This window comes from Pygocentrus nattereri, chromosome 8 (genome assembly GCF_015220715.1).
Source record: "Pygocentrus nattereri isolate fPygNat1 chromosome 8, fPygNat1.pri, whole genome shotgun sequence".
NCBI classification, from domain to species: Eukaryota; Metazoa; Chordata; class Actinopteri; order Characiformes; family Serrasalmidae; genus Pygocentrus; species Pygocentrus nattereri.
Window position 1 is genome coordinate 19,360,451 of NC_051218.1, and position 20,750 is coordinate 19,381,200.

Below are 20,750 nucleotides of genomic sequence, written 5' to 3' on the forward strand. Positions count from 1 at the left end.
AGTGGTATGGCCTTACACATATACTGACAGACAGCAAACCACCTGACTTAGAAATGCACTGTGTGTGTACGTGCAGCAGGTGTACTCACGATCAAAATGTTGGTGTCTCTGTGTGAAGGTGTTCTGCAGGTTGGAGCTCAGCTGAGAGACAGGAGCCTTCAAGTCTGAGCGGCTTTGCTGACTCAGCTTCTCCTCCATCTCCAGAGTGCAGCAGGAGAAGCCTTCAGGGCATACTTTCAGGTGGGCTCCTGGCGCACAGAAAAGCAAGAGAAAGTTATTTTGGAACATCAATCTTGAAACATCACAACTTAATACAGAAAAAGGGAAAACGTGTTTTGAAACACTAATTTTAGCCAAAATCTCTAACACTATCAGATAACCTCACAAACTAAATGTTTATGAAGTTATGGACAACTAGCAAAATGGGTTCTTAGAAGCACTGCAAATAAAAACGCATGAGATTATAAGTGTGTGGTCAGCAGTCATAAGAAATTTTATGTAAAACAAATCACAGCAATCATATGGAAAAAAATTCAAATGCATGAAACCAAAGAAACAACTAAAAATCAGACATGAGCCAATGCTTCCAAGTAACGTTTCAGCTCATTCTTCGATATTCCTGACCCAAACACACCACTGATCCATGATCTTTAAAAGAGAGGGGCAGAGTAAGGCAAAGAGAGTGGGCAAAACGAGCTGGCTATTGCATTAGGATGAGGGGCCTGAATGCGTAGTCACAGCTGCAATAATGTTTTGTTTTTCTTTCTTTTTAATGCGGTTGCTGGAATTCACAGAGAACACAAGGGGCCTTTCAGTGGACCCGACTCCAACAGCCTGTTTGGCTTCCCCTGCCAGCCTACTGGAACTGTAGCCACTCAAGTCTACACACTGCAGCCTGCAGACAGACACATCTACTCATTCACAGCTACTGCTGCTATGAGCCAAACAGGCCGTTTTTACAACTCAGCTTGAGTGATTGGTGGCTCAAACAGCACAGACAAGCAAGTACAGTGGATGTGCCTGAAGATGTAACCCTTTGATGAGCATGTTTTGGAGATATTGTGGATGAAATATTAAATATATTTTGAAACCGTTTTCTATATTTCTATATATTTCTTAATTCACATGCCACTGTCTAGTCAAATGTGTGAGATATGGTAAGAATCCAGGGTGTCTAGTAAATGATTAAGCGTGACTGTAAAGTGAGTAGCTGCTGAGAGCTTGGAAATAATCACCATCACCACAAAATATCCAGCAGGAATTGTCACAGTGCTTAATGCCAGGGTTCCTTCGACACAGTGATTGAGTGTTAATGTGGAAGGGACGCCACCCTGTGCAGAAAAGTGCCAAGCTTATTTACAAACATTTGTGCTTAGACTGCTTCTTGACACCACACTGATGGGACCACAATCATGATCCATGTAGTGTCACACAGCTAAATAAACATAAATGAGAATGTAGGTTCTCAATTTATAATTGATCTAAAATGGCAGTTGGAAGATATCACAGCAGGCTGAAATCTGGTGCTCTCATTTCAGTAATATCAGTACATACACTCAGTACACCAAACACCTGACTCCACCCTGCAGTGGCCCCAACCCAGCTGCACCCCTCACTCTTCTGAGATCCCATCCAGGCTCAATAGCATGTTGCCTACACATGGACACACACACACACACACACACACACACACACACACACACACACACACACACTTCTGCCCAACACATAGGTCTTTGTACAGAGGTGAATGAGGGTAGAATCTAGCTGAAGCAAGTAAAACACAGACTGAAATATGAAAACATTTGAGTGGAACAGAACATCAAGACTGGTACAGTGCTGGACTTCCTTGCTGCCCACATGTCCGAAGAACAACTCTGGACTTTTGCCTACTTTTAAACTGGTTTACCAGATCATGTAAATAAAGCAGGGCAAAGTCAAAATTTCCTAAGAACGCATGCACAAATATTGCAGCATTGCAGAACATAGCAAAAACTCTGATGGTCACCAACTTTGTTTTGTAAATTCTCAGATTTTGACATACGGGTCATTTCTGACCTGCTAAATCACAATGAAAATACTTTAACACTTGACTGGTTTATTCACATAAAACAAATTAATTCTCAAAATACTGACTAATGTTACCTAATCAACTTACGATGTCTAACAGGAACACCACATCTAAATTTTATAGCCCATGGTCGCTGGCTGTTATCATGCAGAGATGGAACAAAGGTCAAATAATTCTGGCTCTGTCCCATACTCCATTACTGATTCTGCAATGTCAATAGGCAACCTCCCCTACAACCGTATAAGTAGAGGCTCACCAATATGGGAAGTGGGCCAATGAAGATTTCCAATATTTTTATAAATACATATCTGCCAGTACTAATGCTGACAGACATTTTATAAAATTTAGAAACTGAAATAAGATCCACCTAGACTAACACTACAGATAAACGTAACAATTATTTGTAGAGAATTATGAACACAGTAAAATACCTAAAATGCTGTCATTTTAGCACAGTAGTCCAGTGCTGCTCCAATGTTCTGTTTCTAAACAGATCTAAACATCAGTTCTACATGCAAGCATGCACATACACAATATACACACACACACACACATACATACATACATACATACATACATACATACATACATACATACATATATATATATATATATATATATATATACACATACATACATACACACACACACAATATATATATATATATATATATATATATATATATATATATATATATATATATATATATATATATATATATATATATATATATACACACACACACACACACATACACACACACACACATATACACACACACACATACATAGATACATACGTGTGTGTGTAATAATATGAGGTTTTTTCTTCAAGTAAATGTGTATAAACATGTGAATGTAATGGAGGATTTTTATCTACTTCCCCCATATGTTTAGTGGTCAGCGACTTTCCTATAAATCTTAATGAGCCTGGGTTATTTCTCCATTAACAAAAAGAGTCACTTCCTGTTGACGTCCTACATTTCCAGCAACAACTCATTTTGGTGGAAAGAAGAATGTGGAGCAAACCAAAATTAGCTCTCCTGCCCTCATACCCCTACTCCACCTTTTGCCATGATGTGCCCCCGCCACCCTTTATCCCAGCCCCAGACAGACTCGAGTCCTCCTAGCTCCGCACCACCAGCCTCCGAGCTTAACCATCGGGGTCAGAGGTTAACAGCCACTCCTCTGAGAGAGGCCATGCACTCTGACCCTACTGGGTACTGGCCAGCAGACCCACCACTAGCACACACACACACACACACACACACACACACACACACACACACACACCCCAACACATGGCTCGACCAAGCCCTGGGTCCTCCGAGTCAGAAGTTGTAAATTCCCAAGGGGATTATTTCAGGCCGTCCGCCACTATAAATCGCTCCAGTCGCCACATCAACATGCTGTTGCCAAAAAGAAAGAGTAATAGGCTCCCCCTTGGTGCGTCTATCTAGACGCATGTAGCAGTTTCCATATGCCAACACACGGGACATCAAAACTTGGCCACCACTGGGCTAATACGCACTATGATCATATGCTCTATCATTAGCAAAAATTAGCAAACACAAAAATTATTTTTATCTGCTCCAAAATTTAAACGTGTCTACAACTCAAGCAAACATTCGTTTCCCACAACTAAGTTTCAGAGAATAATTAATAACAAATGAATGTCAAAGCAATATTTTCTGGGTTAGCAATCATCAAAGCTTCCAGCCACAAGAAATTCTCAGAGAAACTGCAACAAAAAAAAAATGAACGCTTGGCCAGCTCAATGTTCTTCTAATCACGAACGATAAACTTTAATTCTGGGTATGCTGAAACGTTCAGATTCCATCCAAAGAATAAAAAGACTGTAAGACATTCAAAATGAGGTCAACAGCGTGTTTGTGAAAAACCCACCAAGACTGCTTTCGTTCCTATGACTACAAAACAGACAAGTGCAAATCCACCCACCCTACAGTGATAAAGCTCTGCTGATATTTAACATAGGTTTAACTTTAACATAGGCTGCAATTACCACTCTGGGAGGGGGTCTTCCATTTATCAAGGAACTTCTTTTTCTCCCTCTGGCACCCTACCCCCTCTCTACACAGCTAAACAGACACTAGGAGACTATGATACAGCAAGGTAGCCTAATCTTCTCAGAGCAAAGAAAATATCTCTGAAGATCTCAGCATGATAACAAGAGTTGTGAACAACATGCACAAAATCGACCAGACTGAGGCTGCACAATAAAGTGCAGTCACTTTATTTATTTTAGTCACTACTGTGGTCACACTGTGGCATTTCAGTTGCAAAGTGTCTTAAAATACATTGAAAACACTGATGAATCAATAATTTGACATAGTTAAAGACTGATCAAAACAATTTGTTACTCAGGTTATATAAAAACCTTCAGTACTGCAAAATTCAATGTCATGATGATAAATGATATACCGTGCAGCCCTGCTAGAAGGTGTAGTAGTTGTCTCAGTAGTTGCATTGAAAAATAATGACAAGCACATCCTTCTGCAGAAAAACCCTACACATGCATTCATGTTACCTTAGATGCAGACTAAAGCAACAAGATTAAAGGGACTAGCTCAGAGTGAAACTGAGCAGGAACATTAAGGACAGATAAGCACTAGATATTTGATTTGTAAATCATAGCTATTATGCTCTGCAGTCGTCTCTTCCCAAATCTGGCTTTCATGTTAGGGCAAGCCACCAGTGGCTGCTTTCAGCACTCCTCCCTCTCCATTCCAGCTGCCAGAGCAATATTTTCTATCTGCTCTTCATCCCTCCACTCTGTGTGGCCCAAGGCCATGTTGAGATTGTCCATCTCCTGAACTGCTAAAAAAGGACTCCTCCATGAGTTCTAGACAAACCATTTCTTCCCACCCTTGACTCAGGTAGCCAGACAGAGATAATACTCCAACAAGTCTTTATGAGAGACATTTCTTTCTGAGCAATGTAGTGTACGGTTGTTAATCTTTACCTCTCCAAAATACTTGCAACAAAACTGAGCTTACTGCAGTACATGTTAATGTCTTTGTGTATCTAGTATACCTCCCAGACTCGAATCATGGAACCTGATTTGCACCAACTATGTACTAAATTGTTGGACTAAAGTATGTGTAACAGTTTTAAGCAGTTCTGCTTTAAGTGTCTGAAGCTTTACTGAAGTCAGTCATGCTTTTCAGGAAACATATGGTCCTACACAACGTAAAGGTACAAGTGCACAGATTTTCACCGCAGTTTCCACCTCAGTGGAAGCATTTTCAAAAGGGATGACTGTAACAGGAAACCATTATTAGAGTCCAACGCTCATATGGAGGTGATCAGCAGGCATATTACTTTCACTCTAACTCCAAGTCCCTTCCAGCATCTCCCAAATACTGGCATGACAAGTTTACAGCACTTTTGCCAAGACAATAATGCCTTTCAGGACTTGCAATAAAAAGAGAACGGTTAAATCAGAATGACAAAAGCCTGACTTATGCAAACACTATCCAAAATGGTGGATGATGTCAAGTAAGCCGTTTCATCATGGAACATGGAAGAACTCTGAAGACAAGTATTTCCACCTTAAGGAAGTAGCATTTTGTACCTTCAATTTAAGACTTTTTCTACTTCGGCAGACAACACCATATGGCAATGATGCATCGCCTCATCCTCCATCCTAAGAACAAGCCAGTGCACACAAGAACATGTAATGTTCTGCAATACAAACAGCTCTAGCTGAAAAGACATCAGTATCCTCAACGGAAACAGCTGTGGCATCAGCCTCAAGGACACATTCCTAGAATCTGACACCGTGAAAGAGAAATAATGATGAATTCACTTGGGAGGCTTCAGCACTTAACCTACAATAAGAGCAATGTTATTCTGCTCCTAGCTCCCCTTTCCATTCCGATATAACTTGCCCTCCATACACAACACTTCACTTATCCGCTAAGCACATGTTCATGGGTCACACTGCAGATACCTAGAATCCTTTTCCACTGGTGGTGTTTACTTGTTCCCTCTGGCCTTTCCTTCCACTTATGTTGGGATGAAAGTCACTTTAATCCTTTTCACCATGCAATCTTGTGTTATTACCAATATTCTACCACAATGGCTGTAAGATTGGATGGGCGTGCAGTTGCAACCTCATGGGGCAGTTGTTGTGTCAATGAGGAAATGAATTAATGAGCAGGATATCCCTTGCCAAGCATCCCTGCTGACACTCGCATAGGCCAGAAAGCCAACATAAAGGAAGGTGCAGCTTAGCAAATCTAGGACACAATGCATGTTTCCACATACATCCATAAATCTCAAACAAGACAATAAAGGAAACACCACTCTGGGACTGGAGCCACGACTAATTACATTTCAACAATGATAGAAGCATAGATTAAAAATGATAATGTAGAGCCTGAAGGGTGTTACGGATGCAATAAAATAGCAATCAAAAGTTAATTTTTTTTCCCATTTGTTGTGTTATAGTGCATTACTTAAGCCCTGTTCTGGATCTTTACACTTGGTTGCATACCTTTTAATCCTGAGAGAACGATATATTCTTTTCCACGTATTCAGTGCCCTGCATAATTGACACCCTTGGTAAAGATGCACAAAAGAGTCTATGGCAATTCAGTGAGATAAAACAATTTTTAAAAAATGACATTCAAATAAGGGGAAAACATTACCATTGATATCCCCTAGATCTTCTGATGAAAAAACAAATGAACATATTTCCATTCATATAGAATGTTTATCCATAACTTCCTGTTTCACATGTGTTTAAATGAGGTGATGCACTATCCAACCATCCTTTATCATGTAACAACACCGGTTAAAACAAAGAACAGACAAATTAACTGATCAACAGGTAGTAAACCTTCATAAATAACAAGTAAATGCATTTAAATAGCCATCTCCATCACTAGGGCATTAATTAAGTTTCAAACAACTGAAACTGTGATTAACCTGTTTGGATGAGAAGCGTATCAGACTAAGTTATTGGACACTATCTGAAAGACTTGCTTGAAGAAAATCAGACTGCTCTTTCAAGACAACAAATGCCAAAAGTTTATTTAACATCATTCAAAATGTATTATGAACAATGCTCTACACTCAGGTTAGACCAAAATAGAATATATTAGCAAAAACATTTTCATCCCAAGTATCCATTCTCATCCCAAGTCTGAAGTATGGTGCTAAACCTGTGATGTAAGGCTAATTCCAAAGGCCTTGGAAAGAATTTTGAATGACTGCAACTTTTGAGTGACTAGTTCTTTCTTTTTTCTTGCTAGGATCCATGACCCACCCAAAGGAGAGATTTTATATCACAATCTAGCTGCATCTGTGACTGGATCTTCCTGCAAGGCAGTGAGCCAGTGCAGTCCAAATGCACACACAAATGGTTCACTAACCACAGAAACAAGCTTTCAGTGGTTACCCCAAACTTTGGGCCCACCAGGGCAGACCAAAAAAAAAAAAAAACAAAATCAATTAATAGAATTAACAGGATTTTCATATTTAAGCATTTCTAGGTAAAATCTCCTTATGCCAATGAAAAGACCACAGAGCCATAAAATAGACAGTGGTGTATACATCTGTTTGTGCTAGAATTACATTAAATCATTACTTAAAAGAATTGGTCTAACAGAAATGTTTAAATTCACAGCTCACTGAAGTCTTTCCGTGATTAAATCCATCTAGAGAAACATTTAGCATCCACTTAGAAATGGTTCAGGGATCAGGAATTACACTTGCAGACACTTCAATTTGGAAAGAGATGTTTTACAGTTGGGCAGCCAGCCACAAGTCCTTGGAAAGCATGTGTGTAAAATGATGTTTCCTTAAATAAATCACGGATTAAAATCTCCTGCCAAACACTGCTGTCAAAACGCTGAACTACCAAAGCTTCCTTTTCAGATGGCATACGGCTGATAAAAGAAATGAAAGTACAGAGGCAGACTTCATCAGAAACAATATCTGCCTCTTTTGGAAAGAGAAAGTTCTCTAAGTATACATTCTATTCAGCTGAAACAGCATGCTCTTGATCTCAGGCTTATAAGTCTAGACAACTGAGTAATCATTAACCAGGGTGATGGTGACACTACCAAGTTTCCTCATGTCTTTCTGCAGGACCACAACTTCAGCCTTCATCATTCAAAGGACAGGTAAGACAGATATGCGAGAGGGAGAGGATGGCATTTGGGAAACCCTTCAAAAAACAGAACTGAGCATGTGCGCACACAAAAACACTTCTAGCAGCTCCCCTCTGATTACTAAACCAGGCAGTGCCTCTGGCCAATTAAAACTCCCCAGTGGTGAGCATTCCAAAAGGCTGTCATCCATGAACATTTACCCAGAAGCCCCTAGGGAGATTCCACAACATGGATCTGGCCTCTCATTCTCTGTCTGTCTCCCTCGCCCTCCCCAGTGTGCTGTCTCCAGCTTTGTCTCCACACACAAAAGCTCCCTGCCTACACCACTTCCCAGGTCAGCTCATTGTGAACCATTTAACTTGCTCCAGCATTTTCACAGCAACATTCAAAGTCAGGAGCCAAAATCAGAGGGTTTACTTGGAGAAACCAAGGCCTTTCTGTTGTGCATTAGTGATTTAGACAACGTAGCAGCGTCAGAGTGTCGAGCTGTTATTCCAGCAACATAAAAAGAATCAGTTCTTGAGTTAGCCAGCAGACTTTGACGTGATCGCTGAAATTTCAGCCAATGTGTAGGCCTTTGAGCCAGCCTAACCAAGCAGAGCCATGGGCCCTGGAGAAGGGGTGGACATGCTAGCTCAAGTGAATACAGCAAGGTTCAGGTGGAAGCAATTACACCCCTCTCCAAGCATACGACCACTCAAAGAGAGAGGGAGAGAGAGAGAAAGAGAGAGAGAATGAATAAGAGCCTAATTACAATGCACTGGTAGGCTGGTAGGTAAGCGGAGACATTGACAGCTTGGAATGCATCGTTTATTTACCCATGTGGAAAAAAGGGACATGATGGGTAAGCCAGGAAAGGGGAGGGGGGGGGACAAGAAATGGGAGAAAAACACACACAGAAAAGGAAGATTGAGCTGATGACGCCAGTTATGATCAATGGCATAAATGGTGAATCCTGTATCTCTACAGAAACCACAGATGCACAGCTGTTCATTCTCACTCACACACTCACGGGCAGGGAAAGCTAACATGAGAAAATGCAGGGCTGGCTGAGCAACAACAATACATACATCACCTAAAATCAGCCAGTGTCATGCGCAATCCCAGTCAAACTCTTAGAGAGTCTTAAATGACCACAGGAAAACCCAGATTACTCCCTGACCTGCAAAACAATGTCTGAAACATCATTCACTAGCACGCACATAATGATCAAACTGTATCCCAGTGCAAACTTTAAGACACAATAAACCTGGTTTTATCGCAGTCATGGAGTAACTTATTTTTTCCATGAATGACAAAAATGCTGATGTGACAGAAAATATATGACAAGACATTTCTTATATTCCTATTCATTAGCCCATAAAGATACATACGCTAACAGAAACAAATCACGCTTCTGGTCATGACTACCCAGCCACTCAAAAATACTGTGAATAAGACAAAGTTAAGGCTTGAGTTACCTTTACAGGAATGAACAAGCATCAGCACACTAATCAATGTAACTTATATTTCCAGACAACCCTTGGCCTTATCTTGAAGGTTAGAAATGTCAACAAATCAAACTCAACACCTCAGGGCCATCTTGACTTCACCTATAAACGAAGGTCGTTTACTGTGAATGTGCATGTTTAATGATGCAAAACTGTTTTTCAGTTTATTGCAAAACAAGCTGTACAGAAATGCATAGACACCTTCCCTGAAGAGACAGAGAGAGAATGGGTGTGCATGACCTCACACATTTGCTGGCTTGAAATGTGGCTTGAGATTCTCCAGACAAATGGAAGACATGTTACAGCACTACTCTGTATCAAAAGGAAATAGTGGAGGAAAAGCCTGGGCACAAAGACAGGACTGGCTCATCTCTCATCCCTAAAGCCTTATCCTCTGCTTTATTGTAGTTAAAGGAGAAGAGATTACAGGGAAAGACCTTCAGTCCAAGAATCACCTATTGTCCTTCCTGCAAACCGGTTTAGTGTTTTAGACATCACAAACAATTTGGTAAAATATCACACAGATCCGAATCAATGCTGCTTCCAGAACTTCTCTGTTTCCATCAACTACTATTACTAATATCATCAACATCATCATCAACATTAACATCCAGCTTTTTACAGATATTTCAATTAATATTTGATGTATTTATTGTACTCCACAATAGCACAAATTTTACCCTGCGTTCACACTGCCAGGAACTTTTTGGCCACACAAAAAAACTGGTTGCGCATCACCGTTTCTGAACTGAAGGTGACCATTGGTTGCCATGGTTTTACTGACACCAAGCACAAATCAGACGAGTCACACTAAAAAATAAAAATCCAAGAGAAATAGCTTGTCAATAAATGTTAATCCCTGCATAGTGCATCACTGTCTATGAGCATAGAAAACATTGTTAAGACTTTGTGATTGCTATTTACTTGCGGCGATAGCACTGCCACTATTGCTCCATCTCGACTAGGAACAAATACCTATGAAACAAAAAAGGCACATCAAGTTTCACAGTGGCAGAGATAAAGCATGTACCATCCTGCTTAATTGTCAATGGCAACTGCTAACTTCACCGCGTTGCCAACGTTCATGATGCCTCCAGTCCCTGTGAACCACTAGTTCTCATCGAAAATAAATTTGGCTGTTTGTATTGTCACAATTCTGCCAGTGTGAACGTGGGGTTAGGTGAAGCTGAGCTACTGCACAAAAATGTCTGCATTTTATTTAGTTGCTGCATTTGTAAGCAAGTATAAATAAATGTTACATGTTTCAGCAGTGCTAAGACAGGTGGATTTAGTCCCAGTTTCTATATTTTTTAAATGTTTATGCATCAGCATTTTGTGCTCTGTACATGAAAAATAGAGGATATCAATATCAGCCTACCCAAAAGCTTTCATCACACACACTTGCACCATTTCTGAAAATCCACTAAAACTTCAGTATCTGAAGGGCTTTGAAAGTATTTAAAACACACGAGTGCTATATCTCACCCTCACTGGCTAAAACAAACCAGCGGAAGACTTAGCCGCTCTTTGACAATGTTTATAATGGACATCTAAGAGCTGCTGAAATCTGCCAGATGTCGAACCTGACGGACAAGCACCGAGTCTGTGTGTGTGAGTGTATGCAAGTGTGTATATAAGTAACAGAGCGAGAGGGCCCCACGGGCAAGATGAGGTCAGTCCCATGATCATGTTTCCAAGTCCTCAAAGCTACAACACAGCAACAATGATTCTGATATAGCTGTTGGGCTTAGGAAACTGGATAGCAGTGAAGTTGGTGGGAAGAGCAGTGCTATTATCCAATCACAAAAAGGTAAACCTACACTGATGCACACTTACTATACTTTAGTCATGGACATTCACAGTGTACCTTCTCCCAAATGAGATACGAACACGCCAATAAATCAATGAGGCCAATGAGTAGAGTTCACATATGCAAAAGCTTTCAGCAGAGATCAAACATGACTCTCTCTTGTTTCTTTGTCAAATCCACCATTTTCTGTCTATGAATCTAAGGACTTAGACTCCTTACTACCTAAAACCTACATCTGAACCATGACTAAGTGAGTCACTTGAAACCGTAAAGTCAGCAAAGGAACCTATGTGATACTTTGCTCATTTCAGGGATTCAGTTTTGATGGTCAGTTTTAAAAGTTACCATCACCTCGTCAGTCAAATTAAAAGGGGTCTGTGCAAGAGCCAAGGGGACCTCTTTTAGCTCCCCACCCATCTGCCAGAGCACACATCAAATTAACACTGCCTTTTCATCTTCTTCAAAGACTTTATGACATGTTCAGAAAGGCTGCAAGAGGGGGATTAGGTAAGTGCATAAGCCGTGTGGAAGTAAGTGTACATAAGCAGGCTGAGCCGAGAGCTAGTCTGGGCTCATCAGGGGCAGTCTTGATGTAGGCCATGGGAGTAATTAGCAGGGATTACAGTGGTTCTGGAACACTACCAGACCCAGGACGTCTGCCCAAAACCCAGGCGAGTCCCTGGCCCAAGTCCCTCCACTCTCTCCACAGCCACAAAGTGGTTCTAGGGGACTACAAAAACACCACGACTATTGGCATCATCAGAACTACCACCTTCAACAGCATCATTAATACTAGGGCGATAACTGCCTTGGGGCTTCATTCGTGATGCTCCTCCACCAAGATTGTTCATGTAGATCTGAGGTCGTGGAAGGCTGCATGGAACACACCCTGTAAGAGACCTTTCCAAGTTCACAGCTGTTGAACTGACAATAGTGTTGACTGATACCAGGACAAAAGACACATGGCATCTCAAATATCTCCCTCACAAACTCCAACTCCTGCTGAGGAAATCATAGGGAAGACTGAATTGAGAAAAGCATCCAAAGAGTTAGAGAAAGCATGAACTCTCTGTCAAATTAGACTTGAAGAAAATGGAAGAAAATGTTTTGAGCAAACAGCTGCTGTAGCAGTGGTGGTCTGTTTTGCTATTAAAATCACCTGGAACTCTTCCCATGCACAGAACCTCTAAAGAATAGATAAAGAAGTGTAGTAAAAGAGAGGAAGAGAACTTAAATGAGGCCTTACTGCAAGCCAGAATGGCTGAAATGGCCAAACAGAATGAGAAGAAAAGGATAAAAAGCTTCTTCTAGATGTTAAGGCTGGATGAAAAAAAAGGAATGTTCTGCACAAACACTTCCTACAAAGAATTCTCTGAGAGAAGCCAGGGTGGACGAGCCAAGCGAAGGGGGCCCGGGGAGTGCCGATTTTACCAGCATGCAAATTGAAAGTGTTAACAAGGACCTTCAGTCGCAGCCTCTATCTGCTTTTTTTTTTTTTAATAAATGCAGCATCTTTCAGGAAGCGGCTCCACTGTACAGCACAGAGATTTAAACACACAAGAGATTTAAACTCAGAGGAGCACAGGGAGTGCACAAACAATGTCACCACAGACACGAGCTTCAGAGATGTTTAAGTGGCAACGTATGAAAAGGGCCAATATACGCACGTCATGTTCAGAGAGACAGTATGAGTAAGAGCAAATGCATCAAGCCCTGGGCCACGCTACAAAGACATCTTCACATTCCCCACAAGTGGATCATGCGATCTCCCTTAAATCATACTGTGGCAACTCCTTCTGGTAACTTGCAACTTTTTTTACTTTCTCCATCTCTGTCTCTCCCGTTCCCTCATCCTATCACTATGCTCCTCGTCTACCACCAGTCAAAATCCCCCTGTTCTCTTTCACTTGCTCAGTCAATCCTTAGCTGGCTGTGGCTTTGTTACTGCTCCAGGCTCTGAGCTCCCTGTGTGTGGGTCTTGGTGGTCCCCTGTGGAATGTGCTGGGGGGAGGTGGGGATTGGGAGGGGCTAAAAGGGGTGCCCCATTGTTCCCACACACAGCATTACCCCCTGCTGGGTCGGCACTCAGAGGGTGTGGAGGGGGAATGATATGGAAAGACGAGCGCAAAGCTAATGCTAAAACTTTGCAAATCAAATAAACTTCAGACACATATACTCAAATATATCAGACTGTAATTTGTAGCAAAAAGCTAAGAGGACAATATAGCTGTTTATATACAGAGCAGTAACCGAACAAAACAGGACTGGACTTGGGTTAGACCAGAAGTCTGCTAACTTATCGACAAAGAACCCACTGATCGTGCATTTTGTTTTTGTTTCAAGCAACCTGTAACAGTACTGAGTTGACAAACTACTGCTTAATAATTATTGCTTGATCAGTTCAGTCAGGCATGTTGGGCTTAAACAGACCCCCTGTAAGTAAGGCTGGAGATGACTAGGCTGGTCTAACAACTTCCTTTATTTAACTACTTAAAATTGCATCCCACGCATGGCATTACACAGCCTGTGTGATAAACCCTGGGCATCTTGTGGTCTCTAGCCAGAATGTTGTCAGATCTCAGCCCTAATTCCCTGTCTGAAACAGGAAACTGATAAGGACCCTGTCACAAGATCTGGAAAACACACTACCACTGCCGCCTTCTCCACCACCCACCCATACATTACCAATTGTGTGCCAATTTCACAAGACAACTTCCGTCTCAAAGCCAAACTCAATTATAGGCAGCCGGCTACAGAGCCTGGCCATGACAAGTCTGAAGAACAAGCTCAAGCTAAAATCAGTTTAGCCTCCCACATGGCTAGAGGCTGATTATTCTCACTTTTGTCCTCCTTAACAGTAGCTCAAAACTCTGCTGATCCCCTAAAATAGAGGTTAGTTTTTATATCTAAATGAATGGGGTGACTTCAAGTAGATTGATGAGAGGTTACTAGCAAGGTCATACTCACTGTGAAATACATGGTAATGCTGGCAGGCAAAAAGTATTTAGCTGCTAAAGGATATAATCTGGCAGTCCTTTAAATATACACAAATCTAAAAGGTATGGTAAACTTTGGATTTTAACCTCTTCAAATGTTGAGCAAAACTGTATTAGCAAAAGGGGAGGTGGGGAGGTCGGGGGTTTCATTCTCTCACAGGGTCCTGGATCGTTTTAATCCACGTTGACTCCTGGTGATATCTCTGCTGACAATGGTACACGCAGCTGGCAACAATGAAAACAAACATGTGACCTGTTCTTTAATTATTGTGCTTCAGCAATTATTCTCTGTTTAGCAGAAAACAGCAGGGAGCACAGCCAGAACCGGCAAACAGGCAGATGGACTCTTCCTCGCTCTTCAGCACAGTAAAAAAATTCTCAGTGCATATTTCAGAGGCCTGCTTTTGAGATCAGGGGGGTAAACAGTAAGAAGTAAAATATTTTTACCCAAATATTCATGGCCTTTTAATCCTTTTTACAACAGAAAAAAATGAGTTTCCATTAAGCCAGGATCAATTTCCCTCATTGATACTATTGATATCCTAGTGGCCCGTTTCCTGACAAAAGACTTAATTCTTGGTCACTGACAAAGTGTAATATAACTCTTAGGCTCCATATGGCCTAAGGCATCTCTATTGAAAACAAAACCATATTGTCATACAGAGAAATTAGGAAATACAATATAGACGATACACTAAATCAAAAAATGCTCCCCGTTATTGGCAAAGCAAAACACAAGGCGTACAGAAAACAAGTTGCTGGACATAATCATTTGCGCAGGTCCAGATTGGATTCATGTCTCACTGATATGGCAGTATCCATCAATTATTTACTAAACCATGAGGCCAGACAGACACACAAAACATCCGGTAATGGCCACAGATTTCAAGTAATTTATATGTGTATAAATTAACATGTTTATAATTCTATTCAGATCTGGGTCACAATAGGCAGGTAATGTGATAGTTACTGATTCTCAAGAGTTTCAGACATAATGTACTAAAGTAATTATAACTGGGTGATCCTCCAAGGCAGGAAGCATCTTTGATCTTCACCATTGTCCATACCTGAGGCATGACATAAGACTCAGCTGCCAACATAAAACAAAACAGACTGCTCTATTGCAGGGAAGTGTGCTGTCTCCCAAGGAGAAACTGTTGACACAGGGAGACCAATCTGGTTGGTGTTAACCGCCCCTTTTCTGCATCTTTTGAAGAGTCTATACCCGCCACCGTGCAGGAGTCACTCGTAGCACACATTTTACAAGATCTAGGCCAATCCTAACTATCATAAACAGTAAGCCTTTCCTCTAAAAGGACAGACCCATCTTTGGTTTGGTTATGGGGTTGGAGGATGTGAAAGCTCAGCAGGGAACTGTGTACTTCAGGGCTTAAAGAGCTATGAGGTGTTCTAAAATGTTATAATCCCTGGTATCTCTCAAACAGAAAGGATCTGTGGAGACCCTCTAGCCAGTGAATAAACACCTTTTGCCCCATCTGGCAAAGAAAACCTCTTTCTTCAACAAATGAGCTCTATTACAACATTTAGCAAAAGAAACCTCACAACTTTTCTCAGCCAGGATTTCAACTCTCAATGTTCCTACTTTACTAACAACAGACCTATTTACTTAAAGTAAAATACAAAAAGAATGAGATTTCTGCTATTGCTTGTGTCAAGAATAACACTAATAATGAGGCATACAGGAAATGAATAAAATCTCAAAAATACATTAAAATACATCAAAAAAGCATTAGGTGTGCCAGCCTTAAGTTGAAAAACTCTGAAAATAACTTTTTCCAAAAGTAACATAACACTGCATTTGGTTAAGGCATCTGCATAAGCACTGTTTTATTGCTTCTTAGAAATCTTTCCCTGAATCATGTGCAAAACACCACAAGTACTAGGTCTTAATTCGGAGGCAAGAGATTTAGTGGACAAATACTGTCATCTCTCTGCCACAAGCTGAAAACAAAAGATGCTTGTGGTTGGACGAGCACTCGTCATTTTAGAGTTTGTGTCTGCAGCGAGTAGCACTGTATTTGTCTGATTTACAACATAATCTAAATTAATGGGGTTGTTTTGATGACACACAAGGGTCATATGGTCTTCTTGGCAGGAATGCCCCATCTGGGGGGGAAATCTAGCGTTGGTAAGTAATAATACCCTTTTTGATTAATCGCAGAAAAGCGGAAAAATTGGCCTGCAAAGAATATAATTTTGACCATACGTCTGCTCAGCACTATGTGCTGCATGTCCTCGGTCCAATTGTGGATGGAATTTGGATTCAAGACTACAGAAGTATGGAGAATAGATGTTTTGACTACCAGGTGAAAAGGGCTAGCTCTGAAAGCCAAAACCAAGAGGGTACACTGCCAGTTCAATTAGGTTCTCCTGTGGACCATTTTTTCCCTAGCAACAGGAGACATTGTTATCCAAAAGCAGAGCTTTTGTGTTTCCTTTCTGCTTTCTAAGAAGCCTCCACCCCTCAGCGACAGTAGACCTTGTTACTCTCTCTGGATCAATTATCTCAGGCTCCATTATTGACAAAGACATGTTTGCTATGGTTGGCCTTGCACAGAGTCCAGTACATTTTGGGCGCTTTAGTGAGAAGCACACGCGTCTAGTACCCAAAACCTCTTAATAAGCCTTTATAATACCTTGTTTTATAACCATCACAACAAAACAGGAGGCCTGCTACAATACAACTTGACAAATCCAGAAAAGTTAGCATGCAGTCAATGAGGTTTTACATCACAATGATACACCAGGAAAAACAATGAACCGTTTCCCTGGTGTAAAGTACAAGGAGAATTAAGAGCCAATGGTTTCGCTGAATGAGGCAGCTGTTCTAATTCCCACATGAAACGCAACTTAGCACTACTTAAAATAAGAGGATTCTGTCTGACAGAGAAAAAAGAAGTCTTGATCAAGGGAATAGTTGTCAATTAAAATAATGAAACCCAAACAAGCTAAACCTGAAGTAAAACTGCATTACACTGCAACACTTTAGAAACTTGCTGAATGACTGTAAGTCAATGGAAGAAGGTCTGCTTTCACATTACTAGTGAAAAAACAAAGACAGCCAACAAAGTCTGATTCATAGCGGGAAATTGTAATACTAAAGTACATTACTGTTAGTGCTTTTTCATAATGTGGAAGGCTGAAAGATTAATCGCTTTTATATTACAATGTCAAACAAAGAGGGTGCAGTTTTCAAACCGCAAGAGCTTTTTTTTATAATTATAACTGACATTATTAAAAACAATGTCTTAAGTTTTAGGTGGGAATATTTAACCTAATAACAGAAATATGAACGTCCAAATTACACCAATCAGATCCAACCAAACCTGTGCGTGTTGTGACATCACAACCACAACTTACTGCCAGTCTGGCACACTACATTCAGAGGTCAAGCGTCAAGCCAGAAAAAGTGGACATTCTGGCCTTCTGGTCAAAAAATAAAAACCAGTCCCCAACCTTAAATTAGAAAATGAAATCTCAATTTAAAGTGAAGTCACAAAATTTCTCAGAAAAACAGCAACTGGACATTTTCCCCAAATCATTCAAACCATTTCTAGTACTATAATGTTGGGGCTGCTTTTCCCCAAAAAATCAGAATTAACTGCTTTTATGGTATTCACGGGGGTTTCGAGAAAGGTAGTTTTAAAAGTTTGAGAACTGGGAGAAGACTCTTCCCCTCCTCTACTCCGACCTGCCACTCCACTCTGAAGGAGGATCAAGGGGATATTCAGCTCTGCTAAGTCGCAAGATCTTTCCTTTTACTCCAGGGAAATAAGACAGACAATAAAAACAAAGCGTGTCCTGGGGCGAGCCTTTCTCATCCCAGACCATGCTGAAAAGCTAGAGCTTGGAAACTTGGTTCCTCCCCGCCTCCACGGCCGGCTGGCATCAAGATAAAAATCAGCCCATTTACATTACCATTATGGCCTGGCCTGATAAGGTTTGGGTTTAAAATGAGGAGTGTAACGCCTGACTCTCGCTTCTAATGGCAGACTCGAATAATATACCGGCACAAAGGAGGGATATAAAGAACACTGATACCAGGGGTGGGAGGGTAAACTTGGAAGTCTTCAGCAAATCTGGAGCTCTGGTTTGGTTCTTATTAGAAAAAGAGCCTGAAGCTCCTCTCCGTAAAAGGCGCTGAGCTCTTGTGGCTGAAGCAACAGCATATTCAGCTTTTCTCCTTAGTGCAGCAGGAAGTAATATAAAGAGGCAGCCGTACAAGAACAGCAGCACCTAATCGGAGAAAATAAAAAGCAGCCACTTGATGCGCCCTACAGTGTAAAACTACCAACTGCTCTTAAATCGTTCACTGCTGGTTAAAAGAAGCAAAAGCTTTTAACACCATGTCTGACTGCAGCTCAGGCCGCTCTATGGTCGAGGACTTTACAACACTCGTAAAACTACAGCAGTCGGTGAGTCACTCAGAGAGGCTCCAGCTTACCGTGCACTCCTTTGTTGGGGACGTCGTTGATGTTGAAGCCTTTCGAGCTGTAAGCGGTTCTGACTTCATTGCAGTTTTTCGACTTCTGCTCAACCGCGGCGCAGACCAAAATCACGACACACGCACAAACGGCAAAGGCAACAGCTGTCTTCATCGCTGTGAAGAAATAACGGAGCACCCTCTCGAACAAAAACCGAAAAAACACGAGAAAAGTCAGCCTGAGAAAACTTCTGCTCCCGCGCTGGAGCTCCTCATGGAGAGATGCGCCGTGCCTCTCTCTCTTTCTCTGCTGAAGTTAGTTCTCTTTCGTAAAGCCGTTCAGGTCGAGTTGTGTATGTTACTGTCCGACGACAGTCCGCCTTCGGCCCTTTAAGATTTAAGAGTAAAACTCTTTACCGACCACACAGTGAGGGCGACCATTCGAGAAAAGCCAGAGATTCAGTTTAACGGTCGCTCCTCGCGGTACAATAAAAAAATCAGTTCAAATTGGTTAAAAAGGAAAAACCAGTCGTCCGAGAGCAGCGCTAGCACCTCACGTATGTTAAAAAAGACTAACTCGCCGTAAAAGTTACTTGTGGTACCGCTTTCGTTGGAAAACCGTTCAGTCCGGCCGGGCTCCGCGTGAGAAAAGTCTTGGAGAACACAAAGTTTGTAAGAAGTTTTTTTTTCTCCTCAGCGCTGCAGGTTTTACGGCTGGACAGCAGCAGACTGGAGTGGCCGCGTTGCCTCGCTGCTGCTTGCTCGCGCTACGGAGTCTCGGCGGAGACACTCGCGCGATCACCGGAGCAGAGGGCTGGACAAAGAGGCGGGGAGGGGCGTGAGGAGCATGGCGGAGGAGCTTCAGGTGGATAAAGCGTTAACTCTGGAGAGGATTCTTCAGTGACCACCTTATCTCACCACGCAGGCCAGAGGCTTGCTTCACTACTTAACATATAGAAATGTCTGACTACACCAGAGTCAGTTTATTAGCCTTGGCTAAACTGGTTCTCACCCAAATGGACATTACATGATAACAATTAGTAAACAAACAATGGGTAACAAATACAATACACAACCACAAAGCCTTCTACATTATGCATACGTTATGGCCTTTTGTGCTATGCTTGAACACATTATAAAGTTCATTATAAGACAGATTGTCAAACTAAGTGGTATTTATCCCAGACAGGCCATTTCTTTTTGGAAATGTACATTTTGAAGAAAAAAAACAGATCATTATCATTTGAGTAGTTTCTTTACAGCCTGCATCTAATGTGCCATAACAGCAATACAGATTTGGTGGGGTATGACTGGAACGGGTGCAAATATGCCAGGATTGTTTTGTAGGGCTCACCACTAGTAAAAGAGGCACATTGCTTTATTTTCCAGCTGTTGTTGGCCTCAGCCCAGTTTTTCTCTGACAGCTCCTTATATCCAGTCTTTTCTCTCTTTTTCCACTACACAAACACACACGCCCACCATTGGAGCAATTCCTAGTCCCTCCTTCGCCAATCAGAGTCAATAGGAAAATGAAGTGCAATAAATGCTCAAGAACACATAACACACCATTTCATGAACATGCTACAATATTGAAGAATAGATTAATGGATGAATTTGTATTTTGCACATAATCTACCATAATACCAATAAATGCAAAATGGGACATGACAGCATGCTGTTCAAAGTGTGCACAATATACAAGTACTCGAAGTGCTCTAACACAAATTTTATACTCATGTTTGGTTGTTCTTTAGCTGATTAGTTCAATGAGGTGTGTTGAAAGCAATGAAACCACTAAA

General features: G+C 41.3%; 1 protein-coding gene across 1 annotated transcript in view; it reads right to left on the reverse strand.

Annotated features, from left to right (window-relative positions):
• The window catches only part of gpc4 (glypican 4), a 32,607-nt gene extending 12,869 nt beyond the window's left edge, over positions 1-19,738 (reverse strand). Inside the window, exons 1-2 of the mRNA XM_017725676.2 lie at positions 18,973-19,738; positions 90-248 (exon numbers count right to left, since the gene is read on the reverse strand). Of these exons, the coding sequence (XP_017581165.1) occupies positions 90-248; positions 18,973-19,126 (313 nt within the window). The 5' untranslated portion in view covers positions 19,127-19,738. The remainder of the gene's footprint in view (positions 1-89; positions 249-18,972) is intronic.
• Between the last annotated feature and the right edge of the window lie 1,012 nt (positions 19,739-20,750).